Consider the following 20,036-nt stretch of genomic DNA (forward strand, 5'->3'; position numbering starts at 1 on the left):
CTGGGCCATAACACCTGGTTGCATTGCATATTGTTTTTGTTTAAAGAGCTCCAAATGAGGCCATTGACAAATGTCGATAAAATATGAGTCAAATCACTTCCCAACATTTGTACAAACCATGTCGAACTCCCACTCAACAATTAATGCGCGAACAGGCAAAAACAAATGAATATTCAAACCGGATTTACCACAAAGATGTTTTATTAGCATTCACCTGAAGCAATTACAAGACATTGGAGGGGTTTCACAGAGGAATGAGATACATAAATGAGTCATTGAGCAGCTGGAACTGCTGTTTCATTTCAACCCTTCACTGAGTCACACTGGACCCATTAATCAAAAAGCGAGCAACAGTGGAGAAACCAAAGGAGGGGGAAAAAGGAGAGAGAGAGAGAAAGAGAGAGAGAGACAGAGAAGGGAAGAGAATCTGTACAGGACAAGGGAGGTGGAGAGGAGAAGTCACAAGACAGGAAGAGGATGGATGATCTGCCACACCTGTGAGCTTACAAACCGGCAAACAGCAGCGGAGGGTCGAGCCCCGGAACAGCGCCGGGCACTCAGCACCGCAACACGCCACACCATGTCACCACCGCACTGCACCGCATCTTAACAGCTAACCAGCATTACTCAACTGCTACACAACTGCGCCTAGTGCACAAAAGATACACAAGAAAGAGGGTTAGAGTCACAGGAAGCAACTTGAACCAGACAGAAAAAAAAAGGATTTTGACAGGAGGAGAAAATGTTTTACTGCTGGATTAGCGCCTCACAAATTGAGTGACACTGATATTTTAATGTTTTGTGTTCGTTACTGTACAGGATGCCTTTTGCCTTTTAATTTTTATTTTTTTCTCAAGAGTGGTAAATCATAGCTGCGAGGGTTTAAACATCCAACAACCCCATTTTTACATCAACTCTGCAAACTTCCATAACTGCCTGAAAAGGGGTCTAAATGAGGGATTTCACTGAACAAAATCTATGTGAATTTAAAAAGAGAATTTATTAACACGTACAAATTCAATCAAAATGACAAAAAAAATGAGGGGAGGGGAGAAGAAAAAAAATCAAATCCCTTTCAATATGCTCAACTTTACAAACGATCACAGGGTACGGAATTTGCTTAGATAAGTCAAGTAAAATGAAATACTTAAAACATTTTAGACGAAGTTCCAATAACCTTTCAGTCTGCATTCAGTGGTAATAGTGAAGTCCACTTGCTCAATGTGAGACCCGTCCTGGTGTCCTCTGCAAAAAGGCTCAATCGTCTGAGATCTGGAAGGAAAGACAGAACTGAGTCAACAAGAGCAAGGCAACAAGGTCATCTAACGTCCTGACCTTGATATTTACTAGCATATTCTAATCTGACAGTAACATTTATCAAACAGGCTGTTGCGTGGCCACCTTTTTTTTCTTTTTTTTTCTATTAACGGTTTCATTAATGTTCACATTTGTTTACACACCTTCCTTGGTCGAACACTCCCAAAAACTAGCTCTAAACAAGACTAGCACTCGGCCATATTTGAAAAACAAACCTTGGGGTCCGTTCCCTTAGTGAGAGGCGGAGGAAACCACAGGCCTGTCTGTGCCCGCGATCCCCGTGAACGTACCTCACCACACCACCTCATACACCAACTGACAGCCCGAACCACCGCCATGACGACCTGCTCCATAGCAACCACTGTTGCCTTGGTGACCTGCTCCTTAGCAACTGCCATCGCTCTCAGCAACAGGCAGGTCACATGGGCGGGTCACACACTAACTGCTCTCACACTGCCACACCCCCATCTCCTCCTCTCTTTGCAAACAGGACTCCGCAGCTTGGAGGAAAGAATTCCACATTTAGGTGAACGTTTTTGAGTGAAGCAACCCCACATCCCAACCACCCGTCCCACCCGAACATACTGACATCACCCCAATTTCCTATATGTGTGCAACAGTAAATCACATGAAGTCATAGCCTCTGTTACGTGTGTGCTTGAGAACAGCTTAATGCAAGTGGAGCCATTGTAAGTCAAATCAGATTCACTCTGCAGTTTCACTGTGTGTGTAAGATTCTGCCGACTTGGTGTGTGTGTAAAAATTACATGTTGCATCAAGCCAGCAGATGTACTGACCCAAGTGAGGACAAGTAATGGCTAAACCAATTAAGATATAAGTGCAGCAATCACAATCCACCCATTCCCCTGTATACCGTCATATTGTGTCCAACTCTGAGTTAAGACTCTGCTCCGTTGTCTGCTGGAGATTTGGGCCGGCTCTTGGATTTGGATCTGGACCTGGACCCTCTGTTGGAAGCTGGAGTTTGACTCCTTGACTTAGACCTGGAGCGGGAGCGGGACCTGGAGGGAGTCTTCGACTTGCTTCGTCTGGGGGTTCTGGATTTGGACTTAGACTTGGACCTGGACCTTGACCTGGATCTTGAGTAGGAACGGGACCTAGAACGGCTGTAATGATGGCGGCTTCTGGACCTGGAACGGCTCCTGCTCCTGGAACGGCTGCGGCTTCGTCTGCGACGGCGGGGGCTGGCTGAACGGCTGCAATTTACACAGAGAGATGCAATTTGGAAATACAAGAAAATTAAAACTATAAACTGAGTTCACAAAAGTGATATTACATTTACACACGAAACTACCTGTCCGAAACAGCTCAGACGAAGCTGAGAGTAACAAGTTAACGTGGGTCTAAGATAAGGAACAATAGGCTCTAAAAGTTGTGATAAGACTTGGTAACAGTTCAACACATAAATAAGAAGCAGGAACTAAATATCTAACGCTACCCATAACAAAGTACCTCCTGCTACTACGTCCGTACCCTCCATATCTGCGTGGTGGAGCTCCTCTTCGGTTGTACATGGAGTCTGGTGGTCGTCCGTAGCGGGCCATCTGCACCCGAAGCTCCCGCCCGTCGAGCAGCGCGCCGTCCATAGCGTCCATGGCGTCCTCGGCGTCGCGCTTATCCAGGAAACGGACGAAAGCGAAACCGCGGCTCTCTTTTGTGTACCTATCCCGGGGGATATACACATCTCCTACACGGCCGTACTTCTCAAAAACTCGGCGGAGAGTCTCTGGCGAAGTTCGGTAAGTCAGGTTGTCCACTTTCAGGGAGGTCATCCCCTCAACGTCCGGCGGCGGCCTACCGTAACTCATTTTCTGCCAAACAACAGAACAGGCGAGTTAAGACAAAACCCGGTGGGTCCTACCGTTTGTTTCGAGGGGTTTCTGGTGGTCAACTCTTCTCCACTGGAAGTGTAAACAGCCCAAAAATCAGACGGCTGAATTGTTCCAACCCAACAGTCTACGTTCCGAGTGCGCTGCCTGCACGTGAAATGGCGGCAACAACGCTTCCTTTCCTCCTTTCTTTGCGCCCGCGGTGGCCTCCTCTGATTGGCTGTTGAGCCCGCTCGCGCCCGCTCGCCTCAAACCGCCGCACTGCCCTCTGTCGACGGGGAGGTGGCACTGACGGCAAAGTTGGCTCGCTTCTCTGCCTTTGTTCTGTTTATTCTCATTAGCAAGTGCGAATACGTTCCAGATCATGGATATCAGTGTCGAAACGTTGCGACAGCATAAACCTCAAGTTGTTGTTGTTTTCTACACGGTTGTCTTCATGATAAATACAGCAGCGATGATGAAATGTCTTTGGTAAAGCTGAGAGTGCACCGTTTACAAAAAACAAAACAAAGAAAATCTGTTGCTTTCACTTGTGGATAGTCAGGTTTCTGTCCACATGATGTAACATTCTTGAATTTGGTGAAAGTTGTGACAGTTTGGTGCTTTGAAAAACACCCCAATGACGAAGGGTGCTAGGTCAGCTACCGGAGAACAGTTGGATGTTGGTTTATTCAAAGTTTATCTAAATTTGAACAACCGTGCGCTGTTGACATCTCTCTTTTTTGTGTCAGGGGATCAGTTTCTGTGGGAACCCTTACACCCAGAATATCAAAATTTCGCTTTCGATTTCCAACATTAGCTGTCTTCTCCGAGAGGCCATCCAATCACAAAACAACCTCCAGACAGGCCAAAAAAACTGTGCAGAATCATGGCTGTCATCCAAGTCATTCTCCCTGTCATTTCAGACACTAGACCCTCAAACGTTGACTCTCTCACACCCATAATGTCACAGAGTATCACAGCTATTCAGTGGATCCTGTCATCCTGTCTCCTAGATCAGAATACATCATTTGGGAGGCTGTCATTATCACCGGCATCTGAATCCTGACATTCTCAGGCGGAATCCTACTCCATCTCGAGATGTCATCCAATCATGATTCTACATACCTACAGACAGCATCAAAGCTGTGCAGAATTCCTGACTGTCGTCTCAGTCCGCCGCTCCTTCTTCTCTGTCCATTTGACCCACGGACCCTCAGACTTTGATTTCTGACACCCTGATAAGTCTCAGATATCCAGGCAGAGCCATGACTGTCACGTTCACTGTCACTTACCAGAGTACTGGCATGCACACACATAATCCCGAGATATCCCATACCATCCATTCATGATGTGTCATTGGTTATAGATAGATAGATAGATAGATAGATAGATTTACTTTATTCAACCCAAAACTGGAAAATTCAAATGTAGCAGCAGCATAACATACAGTAAATGACACAGGGCATAAAATGCAGTGTACACTATAAATATACAACATACAATAAGTATGAAAAAGGAAAAAAAGGAGTAAAAATAAATAAACTGTGCTTTAAAAATGAAATGTATGTACAAAAAAAAAAAAAAAGGTTGTAAGGTGCAGGTAAGGAGTGAACTGTTCTAAAGAAGTCCGGTCATTGTTTAGTCCCCCACAGGCCATGAGTAGCCTGGAATTGCAGCCTAGGGGCCCCCATTGGCCCCAACCCGGACCCCTACATTGTAAAAACTATCACTCCAGCCACATACTCTAAGAAACTAACAGTTGGTTTTCGTAGTTAAGTCACTACAATCCTCTTAATTTTCTCTTTCTGAGTCCTTGAGTGACTCCCAGTTTAGTTTATAAGCTCATACTTGTTGCAAGAAAAGGCTTCTTTATTTCTCAGCAAGCTAGCACCTCCATTGTCGAGCTTTTACTGGCATTTCCACCAGGGGGGCACTGAGGCTTGGTCTCGGGGTGTACTCCAACCCACAGCCGTCCTCTCTGCACTGCAGTCACCGCCGACCACGCGTCTGTCGTAGGGGAGGTCACGTCATGAAGCGGCTCGGTAGCTGCTAGCTGGAGAGAAGAGGACTGCGCAAAAAAAAAAAAAAAAAAAAAAAACTCACCACGGTCCGGATTTGTGGCTGGTTGACGTCATGGGGAGCCACAGACCTCTTTGACAGGATCCGACAACGACAAGCACCGAGAGGGGGGTGGGGAGGGGGGGATACATGGCCATGATAGAAGGAGCCGGCGGCTGTGACGACGAGCACATCGCTGTTTTCCACCTCAGCGTAAAGTAAAGGACGGCTCGGAGGATTGCGGCTGTGGCGCACAGTGAGAGCGCTCCTCGGGTGTTAAAGGGACTGCTACGGCTACTTTCTGCCACAAAACGAGCTGCACTGTTGACCGGGGAGGGATAAACAGCCAGAGAACAACTACTAATCCCCGGGACGGTCACATTCGCAGCAGGGCTTGGACCCGATAGAAATGGACAGGGCAGCGCGAACTGGATTAAATGATAAGAAATAAAGCGCCGACGCGACCAAAGCCAGCCTGAAGTGTTATGCCCGTATGGTCTTTATTTGACTGGAAATGGGAGCTTTCACAAGCAGACAGAATATAGGCGTGGAAGAAGTGGACATTCCGTCCAATTCGGTGTACCGTTATCCACCGAAATCTGGTAAGTCACCGACAACAGGTCAGACTAAGGGCGGTGGGTAATGGCTGCACGCCTCAGGGCTCATTGCAGATGATTTGTTTTGTGCTAAAACTGGAAAGTACCGCGGACATCAGCGTGGAAGCGTTGCACCTTCTCTGCTGACAGGCCTGCAGGGCATCTCAGCCTGTAACCTGTGGAGACACACACACACACACACACACACACACACACACACACACACACACACACACACACACAGAAGGGGTCCATGCTCTGCTATTGTTCAGAAATTCAACATAACAGGGTCATAATATACATCTCCTCTTGTTTTTCTTTTTCTTTTTAAATGATATTTTCCCCTCTCACAGCACAGCGTTGTTGGGTAGGCCATGGAGGGACAAACTGAATTTCCAAACCTCATATTTGTGTCTGTTTATCGAAGGCTGGGATTGTTTCGCCATGTTAAGCGGTCTCAGTGCATCTGTTCTGGTGGCATCATGACTGCCTCAGTCTGCCTGTAAAATTAATAAGTCACGGTGGCGCTCAGGAGGATGGCAATACAAAGACCAACATCCCCATCACCAGCCGACAGCTACGGAAGTCAAGAACGGCCTGGGGAAGTTAGAGCAAGACTGCAGCAGTTGTTCTCATTTTTAAGCAACCTGTTAATTTTGCAGCTGAAAGCAGTGAGGCGTGATGGTCTCACGGTCCTTGACCTGCTGGTCTTGTCCGTCTATTCTGGTTAAATGAAATTCTCATTTCAGAAGCGAACTGTGAATTAACTTTTGCTGAATAATTAATCGATTAATTATCAAAATGGGTGATTATTTTTGTTGCGCCCCCCCCCCCCCCCCCCTAAAAACCTCTTTGACCATTTAAACCCATGTGGCACAGATGGTACCAGCTTCAGTCCTATTTACTGATTGGTGGTTATTTCCTGAGCTGGACTGATACAGAGTTTTTGGAGGCCCATTCAGATGCTGATATTGGGGATTAAGAAAATTCCAACATCAACAAAAAACATGTATTTGATCATTTTTGATTTAGTCATCAAACACTTTACAAAAACTATGAGGTGGAGGCCGGATAATTCTCAGTTAAACGATCAACACAATCATCTGATTCACTTCATTTGCTGTATTCAAGGTTTGATCAATGTTGGACTCTTAGGACTGATGCTGGTACCAATGTTAGAATAAAACAAATTCAAAAACGGATAAATAAACCTATATTTTCTTTTTGAAACGAGCCCTCAAATGTAGTCATTTTACAATTTAAAAATCAACTTTATTCTTCCAAATCGCAGCAGAGCACTGAAACAATCAATTTTACGGGGAATTTCATGGTTGTAAATTACCCCGAGCATCTTTTTCTTAAAAAAGGTCTGCAACAAAAGAAAAAGAAGAAGTTTTATTTCAGCGCAGATGCAGAAATATTAGTGATAGGCGGCCACAGCGACGTATTGGTCAGGCTCTTGTTATTGCCTCAGTCATTCTTGGTTAAATACGTGACTGAGTGCTTTTCACCGTTTTTTTTTTTTTTTTTTTTAACATTGGAAAAAGTTTAACTCGTATGGCATTTTGTTTATTCAGTTTCATGTAAGAAAGATTGTTAAATATTTGTAATATTGAAACACAAACTAGACCCAACCCTGATATCTCACACCAAGTTCACCTGACTGCCCTTTGGATCTCAACCTGACCTCTGTGCGTGCGCGTGTGTGTGTGTGTGTGTGTGTGTGTGTGTGTGTGTGTGTGCGTGCGCGCACATGTGTGTGTGTTTGGAATCTGTCTTGTTCTTGTGACATTCTTTGATCACAACATTGTTTTCAGCTCCCTACCAGGGTTTAGCTGCGATCCAATGTCACGTCGTGAGGTGGAGAAATATTGCGATTGCTTCCCTCTTCGGTTGCCAGCAATGACAGAAACTCATCGCACAAAATGAGATCTCAAAACTCAATCTGGGAATATAATTTCACCCTTGTGGGCTGCCATTTGCTGATACCACGATCATATTTGAAATTTATCGTGATCTGATGTTGGCAGGGATGAAGAGTTGTTCGTCTCGTACCACACTTGGCCTGGATTAGTCCCGGGCTGTATGAATTTGTCCTGGTTGCAGCCTGCTGGGGTGTTGGTGGTGTTGGGATGGGAAGAAGTTGGGGATGGCAGCCGCTGCTGAAACCGATCTGTCAGCCCCAGTTCCTGTCTGTGGGATCTGGTGACCAAGCCAGACCAGCCGGCCTGTCCGACCTGCTGTACGTCAGGTGATGAAGGCGGAGGAATTCTGTTGTTTTTAGTTTAGCGGCTTTTAAAAACAAGTCTGATTCAGGTTTCTGATGCCGTCCTCCCAGCCCACGCGTGACCAACCTGTGTTTAAAGATTGTGACCTGCTATTAGAGCCTCGCGGTGTTATCCCGCCTTGTGATTAAAAGGTGTGCGCAGTCATAGTAAACAGGTGGACGACCTCGACCTCTCCGGGGTTTCATTTGTCCTCTTACAAAAGTCTCAACCCTGTATTTGCCTCCCGACATCTATCCCGCTCCGTCTTCACAAGGATACCCTCTGCATCTGATAACTTGCTTGTGATGTCAGAGATCAAGCATTCGGAGATCTTTTTTTTCGGTCTCTGCGGATGGCAGCGCCGGCTAAATGGTTCAAATATTAAAGGGAGATGTAAATGTTTTATGGCAGCAAAGTGCCAGATGGAGAAGTGGTTGCAACGTGAGAAAAAATAGCATTCCCCCCCCCCCCCCTTATTGAACATGTTTTCTCTCTCTTATCCAATTATTGAAAGCAATGCTGCTGAAAATATCTAAGGCGGGATAAACGACCCTCCATGAGTTGATCAGTTCTTCATGGTGTAGTGCAGCGCCTTCTGGTTAATTCCGTCTTTGCTCAGGATGCCGCCAATGGAATTTTAGGTTGTTGAAGTCCCAGAAATGTATCGTTTTGAGTTTTCATTGCAATAGCAAATGAACTTCTTCTTTTTTTTTCCCCGACAACAAATGAAGCAACAACTTATTAAATGAAAATTCAATTCAGATTTTAAAAGCAGATGGCGCTCGCGGTTAAACAGTCTTATCCCCGGTGGTGTGACGCATTTCCTTTGTTTTTAAAAGTGAGTTTCTCTGTGTGCAGGGAGTTACTTCGCCAGTCATTTCATCATGGGTGGAGAGAAGTTTGACTCCACCCACCCAGAGGGTTACCTGTTTGGAGAAAACACAGACCTTAACTTCCTTGGGACCAGGCCAGTGGCGGTAAGTCATCCTGAGTGAAAACAGCTGGAAAAAATAAACCACCATAAGATACCGATCCCCCCCCCCCCACACCCGTAGTTATCATTTATATCACTGAATTCATCCGAGTGTCTCGTTACATAAAAAAAAGCAATCTGGTAGCAGTTACAGTCTTTGAGCCACAGATCAAGAGGTGTCTCTCCGCCGTCAGCACTCACTAAGCAGTTAGCATCACCATGGCAACCTCTAACTGCTGTGGGAGACTTAAGGCCAGTTCAGATCAGCTGATTTGGCCGCTTCTCTGATATTTTGGGCGTTTCATTTTCATCTCCGACAGTGTGACATGTTCTTTATCTCAAGTTCTTATTGAAACACTTTTTATTGTGGTTTTTCATCCTGCGTTGTTCTCAGCACTGAGCTGGAGCCAGCGATGGGGCCAGTCTACCCTGCGTGATACAGGCATGCCAGTCAAACGCTTGGCTATGATATATGAATTTGAACTGAAATAAAAATGTGCCGAGACGTTTTCATTAATTAAGATTAAGTGAGTAAGAAATGAAATTCAGAGAAATGCTTCCCCCCGGAGGGTTCACTCATCCTAACCGTGAAGCTGAAGGTTAAACGGCTGAGAGCGGCACATATTAAGAACCTCGTGTCCGCAGAGAAAGGGAGAATTTCACGCAGACAGAAGAAACAGTTTGGAGGAAGTCTTAGAGAGTGTTGGAGGTGAAGCCACTTTCATCCTTCTGCACTAATCTCAGTCGTATTGCTGCTACTGTCTAGACCAGGGCTAAAATTAGGAGTGCAGTTTTTCTCCCGATTATGTGGGTGTTTATAATCCTCCTGTGGGATCAGAATTCAACTGGTAATGGAGTTTTTTTTTCTCTCTCTCTCTCTCTCTCTCTCTCTCTCTCTCTCTCTCTCTTAAAATGTGTGTTTGAAGCTTTCCCAGCATTATATAATAATGGTGGTTTCTAAACAGATGGTGCTGCGGAATCATAAAGCCAAGCCTGCTGTGCTCTTGGTCTCCAGCACCGCTCGACAAATATCATAATGGATGAGCTATTTTTAGACGTTTTTCAATAACTCTTCCCAGAAGCCCTGGTATATCCTAAATTGATTTTTGAAATTCAGTTTTTAAACATCTGCTTTAAAAGAGACCTTGTGTATAATTAAAAAATGATTAAATATTCTTAATTAAATATTGAAAAAGGGAAAAAATAAGCTTTACAGTTATAGCTTTACAGTTTACTGTGTGAGGAAGCACAGAGTGTTCCAGTGTCTCTGCTGCGATGCTTCGTGATCTCTAAGATGTTACAAGACCTACACTGTTGCCCGTGATTTTCCTAATGAATGGCTCCTTTCAGCATCTGTTACCCCGTGTGTGTTTGTTTGTGTGGTTTACAGGCGTGACTCCTGCTGAGCCCAGATGTTTAATAGTACTGAATATGGTGCCATTCACAGCCACACAAACACACACAGATGAGGGGTTGTAGTGGAGGTATCTGACCACTTCCTGCATGCCCCCGCCCCCCTGCCGCCCCCTAGAGATCCTCAAGCTACCTTGGCTGTCCTCTCGCGTTGTCAGCAATTTTTATGCTTCAAATACACAACAAAAGAGTGCTGAGATGTGAACCGCAGCCTGGGTCGAGTTTAAAGAGTAACTCAACCCCCAAACCACCGAAAAGCCACTGTACAGAACTGCTTTTGATTGATTCAGGGCCAAATCATGACATTTTAGAGAGCAAAACATTTGAATTCTTCATATTGTTCCATAAATATGCTGAGCAACTGCCCTCTTCTTTTTGAAATCATGAATATTGACTTCTGATCTTGGCCTGTCTGGTGGCAGGTGACGTACCTGAGCCAGCTTTTGTCACTAACCACCTCTCGTCCACGGACTCAATGAATTGTACTCTAACAAACTCCTTATACTCAGACTTTTAAAGGTACTCACCAACTTTTGGGGAGATATTTTTAGTTGCTGTACTCCCCAGAGCCAGACAAGAAGATGCACACCTTCCTCTCCTCTGTGTGTGCAGTGACGAGCTGAGACTCAAAGAGATGAACAGCTAGTTAGCTTAGCACATTGAATGGTAATGTATGGGCAAGTTAGCCTACCTTTGTAAAACCTGATGTTCCTCCCCTGTGCTCTAGCTCAGACAGATCAGATCCAGAATTTTGGTTTGTCTAGAAATAGCCATCCTCATCCTCTCTTACAAATTTGGCGTAGCGGTCACCTTTTTTGACGTCAACAAATGTTTTGTTTCGTTGACTGAAGTCTTGAAGTGCTGTGTCAAATCACTGCACCCTGTCAAGGAATTACCATGTACATTATGCATATATATAATTGCAGTATTTCATGATTTTAAATTTTACTTTATAACAAATGTTGTGCACGACCCTAGTTAGTAGTCATACGGGCAAAGACTGAATGAGGTATGCTAACACTTGCCATCCACTACCATTCATTGCGCTAAGCTAACTAGCAGTGGCCTCTGCGGGTTGCAGCTTTGTAATGCACGTACAGAGGAGAGGAGGGGATCTATCTTCTCGTCTGGCTCTGGTGTGGATGGTAAATGAGTTGATTTACCCAAAAAAAGCTTGGAATATAACGCTGCTGCTGTAGTTTGCCATCTCTATCAGCGTGCATGGAGACAGAACTAAGGGATACCCATCATTTCTCGGCTGAGAGAAGGTAGAGAGACATGGTGGAACAGCTCAATCCAAACATGGAGTCTTTGTATAAAAGGGGCTAATGGCTCTGTTGCTCCTCTGATCAATATTGGACGCTCACTGTTTCGTTTGCTAAATTTGAACATTCACTAACTGCCCCCAGGCTCTCTTACAGTACATTTTGCTCCAGCGTTGGACAGATTTAGCTGTCACTTCTTCATCCTGTGCCCACCTCCGCTACCCGACCAGCTCCACAGCCTGTTTCAGTCACATGACTGGAGGAGCTGGAAGAGCTTCGGGAATCAGTGATCGCAGCTCTTTGTCCCTTTTTGTCTCATGTGAACTCACTGTCAGATTTTTGGGGGGAAAAATGGTATTTTGGGATGTAGGCATGTGAGTGCACGTCCTTAGGACTGAATTAATAAACTAACGTCCGCTTCAAAGGATTCAGTAGGTGAAGTTTTCAATCCCACCTCATTAAATGTCACTTTAATTGCAGCATCTTGCCCACTTTTTGAAGAATTTTTTTCAAAATAATGCTGTGGGTTGAACTGCTTGGAAATTCAGACATACCTGTCAAACCATCCGTTTCCGCATATGGGAATGTACCATTTTTAACACTGTTATGTCTAAATTGCATCTCCTTGAATCAGTCAGACAAACAGTTCTGTTCATCTTCTGCATGGCAACATGTTGCCACGAAGTTTTCATACGCAAAAAATACCACATGGAGCGCTGTGTTCAACGGGCTTGTGAACGGCTGAGAAAATGACAATGGGAGTTGCTTAACTTCCCTCACTTCTTCTACTCGTGTGTGGCTTTGCAATGTTTGATTCAAGAGGAAGGGTCGGTCACAGGAGGAAGTCATTGAGAAAAAAAAGCAGATATTTCAGATCCTTATCCTCCTCACTCAGTAAAACTGCTGTCTGATCCAACTTGAAATAAAGACACACACTGTTTGACCCTGAGCTGCTTTACACTTTTGTGGTCCCTGTGTGTGCATAAATATGCCCAACACCGTCTGAAGTGTCAGCCTTGTCCCCCGGAAAGACACAGTCTGAGCAGATTTTTTCGCTCTAGCTCAGCACTCGTCAGCACCAGCGAGGTCTGTGCTGACCAATGCAAACCCGTCTGGCTAAAGGTTAAACTAGGAGCAGCCGCGTCCATCGTGGAGCCTTCAATTCTCTGTGGTAATGAGAGGAATGTCGTGGCGGTTGAGGGAGGTTGAATGCTGCTGCTCTTCTGTGTCGTAGCATGTATTTTACGTCTATAATATGTTTTTTGTTTGTTTGTTTTTGCTTTCAGTTCCCATACGCAGCCCCTCCACCTCAGGAACCAGTAAAGACGTTACGAAGCCTTATAAATATCCGTAAGGACACGCTGCGGCTTGTACGGTACGACCTTGACAAACCCATGACCTCTCATTGTTTTCTGATGTATGTCCACAGAGCAATATTTAAGGAACGAGCCACCACAGCTAGCTTAAGGGATGGCGTTAAATCATTTGAATCAGAGACAAAAAGACAAAATCCTGTTGTATGTCTCTCTCGCTCCACCATCTGTAGATGCAGTGAGGACCTAAAGCTGCCAGGTGATGAGGCGACAGGTAAGAACAGGGCCTGCTACAACGTGGAGTTCACCTTTGATGCCGACACACAGGTGGCCATCACCATCTACTACCAGGCCATAGAAGAGTTTCACAACGGCGTGCCAGTGTAAGTTATGATGAAGAAATGAATGTCTGCTCTCAAATCAAGGTTGCAGATTTGCAATATGTTATTGCATTACTTGTCTAGTTTCTGTCACCCAAATTGGCCTCATATCCTTCCACCAAATGAGGAAATTTTCAATTCATAGAACAGAAAAACATTGAGAATGGAGGAAATTTTTTTTCTGGACGGACGAGCAAGACAGGGTTTGTCTCTCAAAGTTGCCAGGGTCACAGTTTAGATAACAATACATGAAGGTGCAGGCAAACCTGGCTCTCAAAGGGAACTGCCAGTGACACTGTGATTAGTTACATTATTGTTACGCCCAAAATGCACCCACAGTTCATTTAGACTAATGAGAACCCTTTTGTTTCTTGCACTGAACGTCCTGCCCAGACCATGCATCACTGGGCTGGACACGCCCCCCTAAGGCAATGTGCTTTGTTGTTAAGTTCACTTAAATATGGCTCTCAGTGTTCCTGCTGTCATGAAACCACAGAGGGCAGCTGGCTTTTAACAACAAGGACTTATATGTCCCCGTGGTATCACAAAAATAGTGCCAGGGATTGTAGAACCTTCAGAACGCTGTTACCCACACAGGAATCAATAGTGGAGCAAACAAAGATGTTTTCTGAAGTCTGTAGAATACCACTTGTAGGCAGGACATCTCTGCAACAGCGTAACAATATTTATTTATTTTAAAAAAAAAGTTTTATACCCACGATAGCGCCCTCCATGCCGTGGACCATATTGTTATTTTGATGATATTTTGATTAGTTGCGCAGTCTTCATCAGTCGTGAGGCCCTCGAGAAAAATGTCTTTGGCAAACATTAAAGAGGGACATCTGCTACCTTAGTCATCATTTTAGAAATAACTTCCCATCGTTTACAGAGACGCCGGCAGGTGTGGGATACAAAAAGTGTAATATTATCTCGCCTATAAGAATTTTTGCTTGATATTCTTCCTCTTTCGTTCACTAGTACCACCTGATATCTAAGCGGCGGTAACGAAGTACACAAACTCCCTCTGCTTGTCAAATTGCAGCAGGTGTGGTCAGATCTCAATAATCTGTTGTGTTTGCGCCGGCCCCTGCAGGTACCTGCCTCAGGACAGCTCGCTCCAGTCTGAGACGGTGCACTTCAAGAGAGGAGTGTGCCAGCAGTTCTGTCTGCCCTCGCACACCGTCAACCTCAGCGAGTGGGCTGACGACGAGGTACGCCATCTGCCCGTTGACTCCAGCGCAGTAAGAAACCAATGTAGAAACAGAACAAATAGATATCCACTGTCATCCGTCTCTCTCCGCTCAGCTGCTGTTTGATATGGACAAGGAGATTTTCCCCATGGTGGTGCAGGCTGTCGTTGACGAGGGTGAAGGTGAGAGACTTTTATCGCAAGGTCGGTCTGATGTGAAAGCATGAAAGCAGAGCTGCGGAATGTTAAGTAAAGCTGCATCCATTGTCTTCTACTCACAGAACACCTGGGCCACTCTCACATACTGCTGGCCACATTTGAGAAGGTAAGAAGAAAGAATCAGTGAGCGGTTGCTCGTGAGTACGGCAGAGAAGGATCAGGACTTGTGCGTCGTTGCTAAAGGAAGAAAACCGCGTATAACTACTAAGTCTGTCACGGATCGATTAATAGACTGGATCATTTGTCAGAAAATAATTAAAAATGTGAACAAAACCAAGAGATGTGCAAATAATAGTGACAAAGAACGGAGAAAAGCTGCACATTTGACACTTTTCAAAATGGATTTATTCCCTCATATGTAAGAAATGAAAAAAAATTAGAATTATCTCTAGAATGTGCAGCAAACACATAGAGAAACACTCATGAAAGTACCCCCCAAAAAAAGTAGGAATGAGTATACATTTAAATGCTTTTTAATATTTAAGACAACTTGAGGGAAAGAATGTTGGCATACGTGCAGTATACACACGAGTAATTCACAATTATTCTCCGTTGCGTTGACTTAAATAATTACTATAATGTAATCATTTCAGTGCTGTTGTTTATGTGAACGAGGATTATGACTCTCATTTGCACCATGAAAGCTTGAGTGGGAATCAACAGTACAGTTGATTTCGTGCGTATTTTTAGGTGGTGACTAAAGCTTTCACGGGATATTTTTGCAGCAGTGTAATCGGAGAACTATCATTAGTTTTGTGGATGTGCCGAAGCGGTCAGCTCAGTAAACTGTGTCCCGTACAACCATTAACGGACAGAATTTCATCGACGTATATAAAGTTCCAGGTTCATTTTTCATTCCATCCATTTTCATATAAAATTCAAACACAGTGGATCCAGACTGTTCCTCAAGACCGAGGGGCAAAAACCATTAAAAAAAACCCACAGAAACGACGCAGTGAAAGACCAGTGCTATGCTAAAGAAGTTCAATATAAATCACATACTATTATTAGCCACATATGATCGATGCAATGCATTTTAGCGTTTCATCAAGATTTTACACTTCGTAGCGTCAGAGCAGATAATTACGTATCTCAAAAAAAAAAGTGTTTTTGTAACAAAGTGTTCTGCCGTTGATTCTTTCTCATCTCTCCCTGGAGCGCTCAAGCCTTTGTATACAGTATTTATACAAGAGCGATGAATTATGTAGCATTAATATCCAGCTGTTGCTTTCCGCGGCAGCACATGGACGGGAGTTACTGCGTGAAGCCTCTGAAGCAGAAACAAGTGGTGAGAACACCTGATTTTCCTCTCTCCCCCCTCCCTCCCTTCCTTCCTCCTTTTGTTGAACATTTTTTACGCCTCCGAATAGACCAAAGCTTCATTTTCCCTCTTGAAAAATCACACCGGTGCCCACGAGACCCGCTGCCTTTATTCTTCAATATGTTCCATTTCCCAGGTGGATGGAGTGAGTTATCTGCTGCAGGAGATCTATGGAATAGAGAACAAATACAACAGCCAAGAATCAAAGGTAAATATGAAACGGCACATGAGATGGTGCCTCTCCTCTTTGAGCCCATCAGAAATGACGTGACTTTGAAGTAAAGGAAATCAGTAGAACCGTCTCTGCAGCAGACTCCATTGCTAAAAAAAATTCTGTTTTTTTTTTCCCCGTCTCCAGGTTGCCGACGACGAGATCAGTGACAACAGCGCCGAGTGTGTGGTGTGTTTGTCAGATGTGCGTGACACACTCATCCTGCCGTGCAGACACCTGTGTCTCTGTAACGCCTGCGCCGACACGCTGCGCTACCAGGCCAACTGCTGCCCCATCTGCAGACTGCGTGAGTTCCCGTCAAATACGAGGAGTCGGTGTCCATGTTCAGAGACTTGAAAAGACGTTTTCAGACAGACTTTCAACTGGTGACAGTGCTCTCACCACCATTAGATGGGAATCTGTTTATTCTCAGCCAGGACTCTGTTTTTCCTGATATTTTCAGCGCTCTATAGTCTAATTGTACATTTTGACTGTCGCCAGTTGCCCCATTTGATTCCACTGTGGGATTCTCTGGGGCTGCTGGCGGTTCTGCCTTTGCTCCATACAGGCGCGATTAAAAAAAAAAAAGGTTAATTCTTTCCCTCACTCAGACAAAAAAAGTCAGGAAAAGAAGATCCAGGTTGAAAAATGAAATCCCCCTTTAATACTCTTTCAATTCTCTGTCTAATTCCATCTGGAAAGAGTTTTATTTTTCAAGCCCAAATTGGCCTGTCATCCTACGGACAAATCAAAGGGGACTGAAATCTCTTTTTAATTAATTGAATTAATCCTCATATGTAGAGTTCCTTCTGTGCGAGCAAATCCAAAGTCTCTTTAACTCATTCTCCTTCCTTTGGTTATGGACTTGTTCTTATTGCAGCGTTCCGAGCTCTGCTGCAGATCCGTGCCATGAGGAAGAAACTCAGTCCTTTATCGCCTACCAGCTTTAACCCTGTCATCACTTCGCAGACGTCAGACTCAGAGGAACATTCGGTACTGACCTGACGAAAACATACAAATCCAACATGTCTCTGTAGACTCACTTACTCAGCGCGTGCTTGTTTGCAGGCGTCGGAGCACATCCCTCCAGGCTACGAGGCGGTGTCTCTCCTGGAAGCGTTGAACGGCCCTTTGAACACGTCGTCAGTGGCTCCTCCTCTTCACTCTGGCCCCAGTCATGTGACTGGAGCACTGCCTCCCTACAGTAGTGAACCCCATCCAGCAGCCGCCCGCTCGCTCTCTCCTCTCGACCACTCCAACTCTAGTCAGGGACTCAAACTCAAGAAGAGTGGATCCAAGTGAGTCCGTCTGTCACACCTCCAAGTTTTAGTGACAATAAATGTTCGTTCCACGGGTACCCAGCAGGCATTTGATGTATGTGTTTGGTTGTTTGTCAGTCCATCTGTGCATCCATGCGTCACATTTTCGAGTTGGGGAATTGCTTCAAATTGGTCTCAAATGTCCACAGGGACTCACGGCTGAACTGAGAAGGTTTTGATGAGGGTCACTGTCACCTCACACGTGGGCACAAGCTTGAGGGAACTGCTTGAGTGGAGGATGAACTGAAACCGTTTCGGTGGTCAGAGATCAGCGTCACTGTGACCGGCACTCATGGCAAAGGCAATCAACAACGACGAGATATTTCTAGGTTATTGGAAACAAAACACATTTTTAAATAAACCAATTGATATAAAATGTGATTTTCACTTGGGTTTCAAATCCCCATGAATCCAGATTTGGTTCTGTGTTGGTTCTCGTGTGGCGCCCAGAGCTGAGAGAAGAGAGAGGTGGTATGCAGATAAGAGGCTGGTTCCATCCATAAATTCCTCAAAGTAAAGATACACTCAAATTGATAGTTTTATAAGCCAAAGCGCAATGACAATGACCTATAATCACGCTCTCTGTACATCATATCGGTCTTTTAGTCTCGCTCTCAGTGTTGTTTCAGTGTTTTTAATTCCATATTGAATCCATTTCTGTTATTTATTTTTTTTCCTGTTGTTTCATTTAGGTCACTTTCCCAGAATTCCTCTGTGCTTCCTGAGGAGGAAGATGAGAAGTCCTGTAGTGAAATAGAGGCCTGTCGCCACAAACTTGCAGTGGATCAGCAGGAGGTGTGTGTCAACTGTCAGTGGTGTGTGTGTGTGTGTGTGTGTGTGTGTGTGTGTGTGTTGTGTTTTTGTTGTGACTTGTTGTGTTTCTTACAGTGTGGAGTCACTCCAGATAGTGAAAATTTGACTCTATCTTCATCTGGAGCCATCGACCAGTCATCCTGCACCGGAACGCCACTCTCCTCCACCATCACCTCCCCTGAAGGTACACACACACACACACACACACACACACACACACACACACACACACAGTGTACAGCTGTGTTTGTGAGACCCTTCATTGAGGTAACTTGTCACCAAAATCACCTCTAATACTAACAGACAAAGCCCAGATCTACCTGTTGGGATTCGTTTATCTGAATTATGTGACACAAAATCAGAAATCTGGGACAATTTTAGCACTCCAACACTCCAACAACACAACGAAACACATGAAGCGTCCCAATTTCACAATGCAGCAGAGGTTTCCCTTTGGGAAAAAAAACAGAAACTTTTTCCTCAAAGTTTTATTCTCTGAAATGTTTCCAAAATGCTAAAAGCAAAGGGTTCAGTGCACTTCCTAGAGCATTTTAACATAAATAAATTAGAACTCTGTGCCACCTCAGCATTTTACACTGGATGAGATTTATCTGAAGTCTTCTGCATGGCTTTTTGGTGCAGGAGAGGAAGAGAGGGACTGTTAATTCAGCTGGAAAGAAATGCTCACTGAATGAGAACGTGAAACAAGTTTATTCTCTTCCCCAGAGTTAATGATTGAATAGCTAAGCTCCCCCTCTTGAGTCGCTGCTAGAAATCTGGGGAAAGTCATGTAGAAGGTTTTTGAGTTACAGTTTTTCTTTACATGCAGAAAACGATAGCTAAAATCACCTGATCGTTGGAGTTTTAAGTGCCTCTTAATTTGTACACAGACTCTGTATCAGTAGGGGGGTGGCACATTTTTTGAAAATTGTTCAAAAGTCCGGCAATATTACAAATAAAAAGCAAAGTTATTTAGCGTGAGCTGTGTGTGTGCATCTCCGACTTTACCCGTTGATTTATATTCCAACGCTCCTCTGTGATTACAAGTGTTGGTTCGTGACTAAACGAATGACACGACTGCAGCAGAATCGAGTTTCACAGCTCCTGTCTTATCTTAATTTGCCTGCACCACTGGGGGACAGGACCTGGAGGGGTGCAACTCAAAGGCGTAGTTCTTTCATGCTGCTGTGACACTGTCACTTCTCGAGGAACAAAGTGGTTTTACAAGACAACACAAATCTGCAAATTCAAGGTTTTAAGGAAACAGAGGTGTGGCTGCAGAAGACAGGAATTGACGTCTTCTTTGGCATCAAAAGGGTTTAAAAAGACGAAGCAATGATGTTTAAATATGCTGCTCAAGGCGCTTTGCTCGGTGTTCTTAATGCACAGTTATTGATCTTTTGCTAGTGGTAGCCAGCGCTCAGAATGGTAGACGTCTGTCTCACCTGGCAAGCACCAAACAGAATCCTCCGACCCCGAGTCGGACCGTGATGTATGTCTCCGTCTGTCTGCCAGACCCAGTGAGCAGCAGCCTGGCCCAGTCAGTGATG

General features: G+C 44.7%; 2 protein-coding genes and 1 long non-coding RNA gene across 10 annotated transcripts in view; 1 reads left to right on the forward strand and 2 right to left on the reverse strand.

The window, feature by feature from the left end:
* Positions 1 to 323: 323 nt before the first annotated feature.
* srsf2a (serine and arginine rich splicing factor 2a) lies at positions 324 to 3,366 on the reverse strand. 4 transcript variants are annotated; one of them, XR_015111609.1, is made up of 4 exons: positions 2,812 to 3,366; positions 2,192 to 2,534; positions 1,178 to 1,272; positions 324 to 648 (listed from the first exon to the last, which is right to left on the reverse strand). XR_015111609.1 is itself a non-coding variant. In XM_086195938.1 (3 exons), the coding sequence occupies exons 1-2, from the start codon at positions 3,144 to 3,146 to the stop codon at positions 2,216 to 2,218; spliced, it is 654 nt and encodes a 217-aa protein (XP_086052064.1). In that variant the 5' UTR covers positions 3,147 to 3,366; the 3' UTR covers positions 980 to 1,272; positions 2,192 to 2,215. The 4 variants fall into 4 exon arrangements, 2 of the variants coding, with proteins under 2 accessions (XP_086052064.1, XP_086052065.1); XR_015111610.1 differs by having other exon boundaries at positions 1,178 to 1,817; XM_086195938.1 differs by lacking the exon at positions 324 to 648 and having other exon boundaries at positions 980 to 1,272.
* A 1,030-nt stretch (positions 3,367 to 4,396) lies between these two features.
* LOC147239868 (uncharacterized) lies at positions 4,397 to 9,114 on the reverse strand. Its single transcript, XR_015111474.1, has 3 exons — positions 9,018 to 9,114; positions 5,253 to 5,979; positions 4,397 to 5,156 (listed from the first exon to the last, which is right to left on the reverse strand). It is a non-coding gene; the product is annotated as an uncharacterized LOC147239868 (long non-coding RNA).
* The window catches only part of rnf157 (ring finger protein 157), a 23,368-nt gene continuing 8,624 nt past the window's right edge, over positions 5,293 to 20,036 (forward strand). For 2 of the 5 annotated variants that reach the window (XM_086195222.1, XM_086195223.1), the window contains exons 1-15: positions 5,293 to 5,809; positions 8,929 to 9,047; positions 13,008 to 13,096; positions 13,268 to 13,417; positions 14,508 to 14,625; positions 14,720 to 14,786; positions 14,885 to 14,928; positions 16,063 to 16,110; positions 16,280 to 16,351; positions 16,502 to 16,661; positions 17,235 to 17,347; positions 17,423 to 17,652; positions 18,366 to 18,468; positions 18,562 to 18,670; positions 20,002 to 20,036. The exon at positions 20,002 to 20,036 is cut by the window's right edge and continues 180 nt beyond it. In XM_086195222.1, the coding sequence (XP_086051348.1) occupies positions 5,722 to 5,809; positions 8,929 to 9,047; positions 13,008 to 13,096; positions 13,268 to 13,417; positions 14,508 to 14,625; positions 14,720 to 14,786; positions 14,885 to 14,928; positions 16,063 to 16,110; positions 16,280 to 16,351; positions 16,502 to 16,661; positions 17,235 to 17,347; positions 17,423 to 17,652; positions 18,366 to 18,468; positions 18,562 to 18,670; positions 20,002 to 20,036 (1,545 nt within the window). In that variant the 5' untranslated portion in view covers positions 5,293 to 5,721. The remainder of the gene's footprint in view (positions 5,810 to 8,928; positions 9,048 to 13,007; positions 13,097 to 13,267; positions 13,418 to 14,507; positions 14,626 to 14,719; positions 14,787 to 14,884; positions 14,929 to 16,062; positions 16,111 to 16,279; positions 16,352 to 16,501; positions 16,662 to 17,234; positions 17,348 to 17,422; positions 17,653 to 18,365; positions 18,469 to 18,561; positions 18,671 to 20,001) is intronic. The other 3 variants (XR_015111473.1, XM_086195220.1, XM_086195221.1) reach the window with 2 other exon arrangements.

Source organism: Aulostomus chinensis, chromosome 23 (assembly GCF_037954235.1).
Source record: "Aulostomus chinensis isolate RoL2024-O1b breed Wild chromosome 23, RoL_Achi_v1.0, whole genome shotgun sequence".
NCBI classification, from domain to species: domain Eukaryota; kingdom Metazoa; phylum Chordata; class Actinopteri; order Syngnathiformes; family Aulostomidae; genus Aulostomus; species Aulostomus chinensis.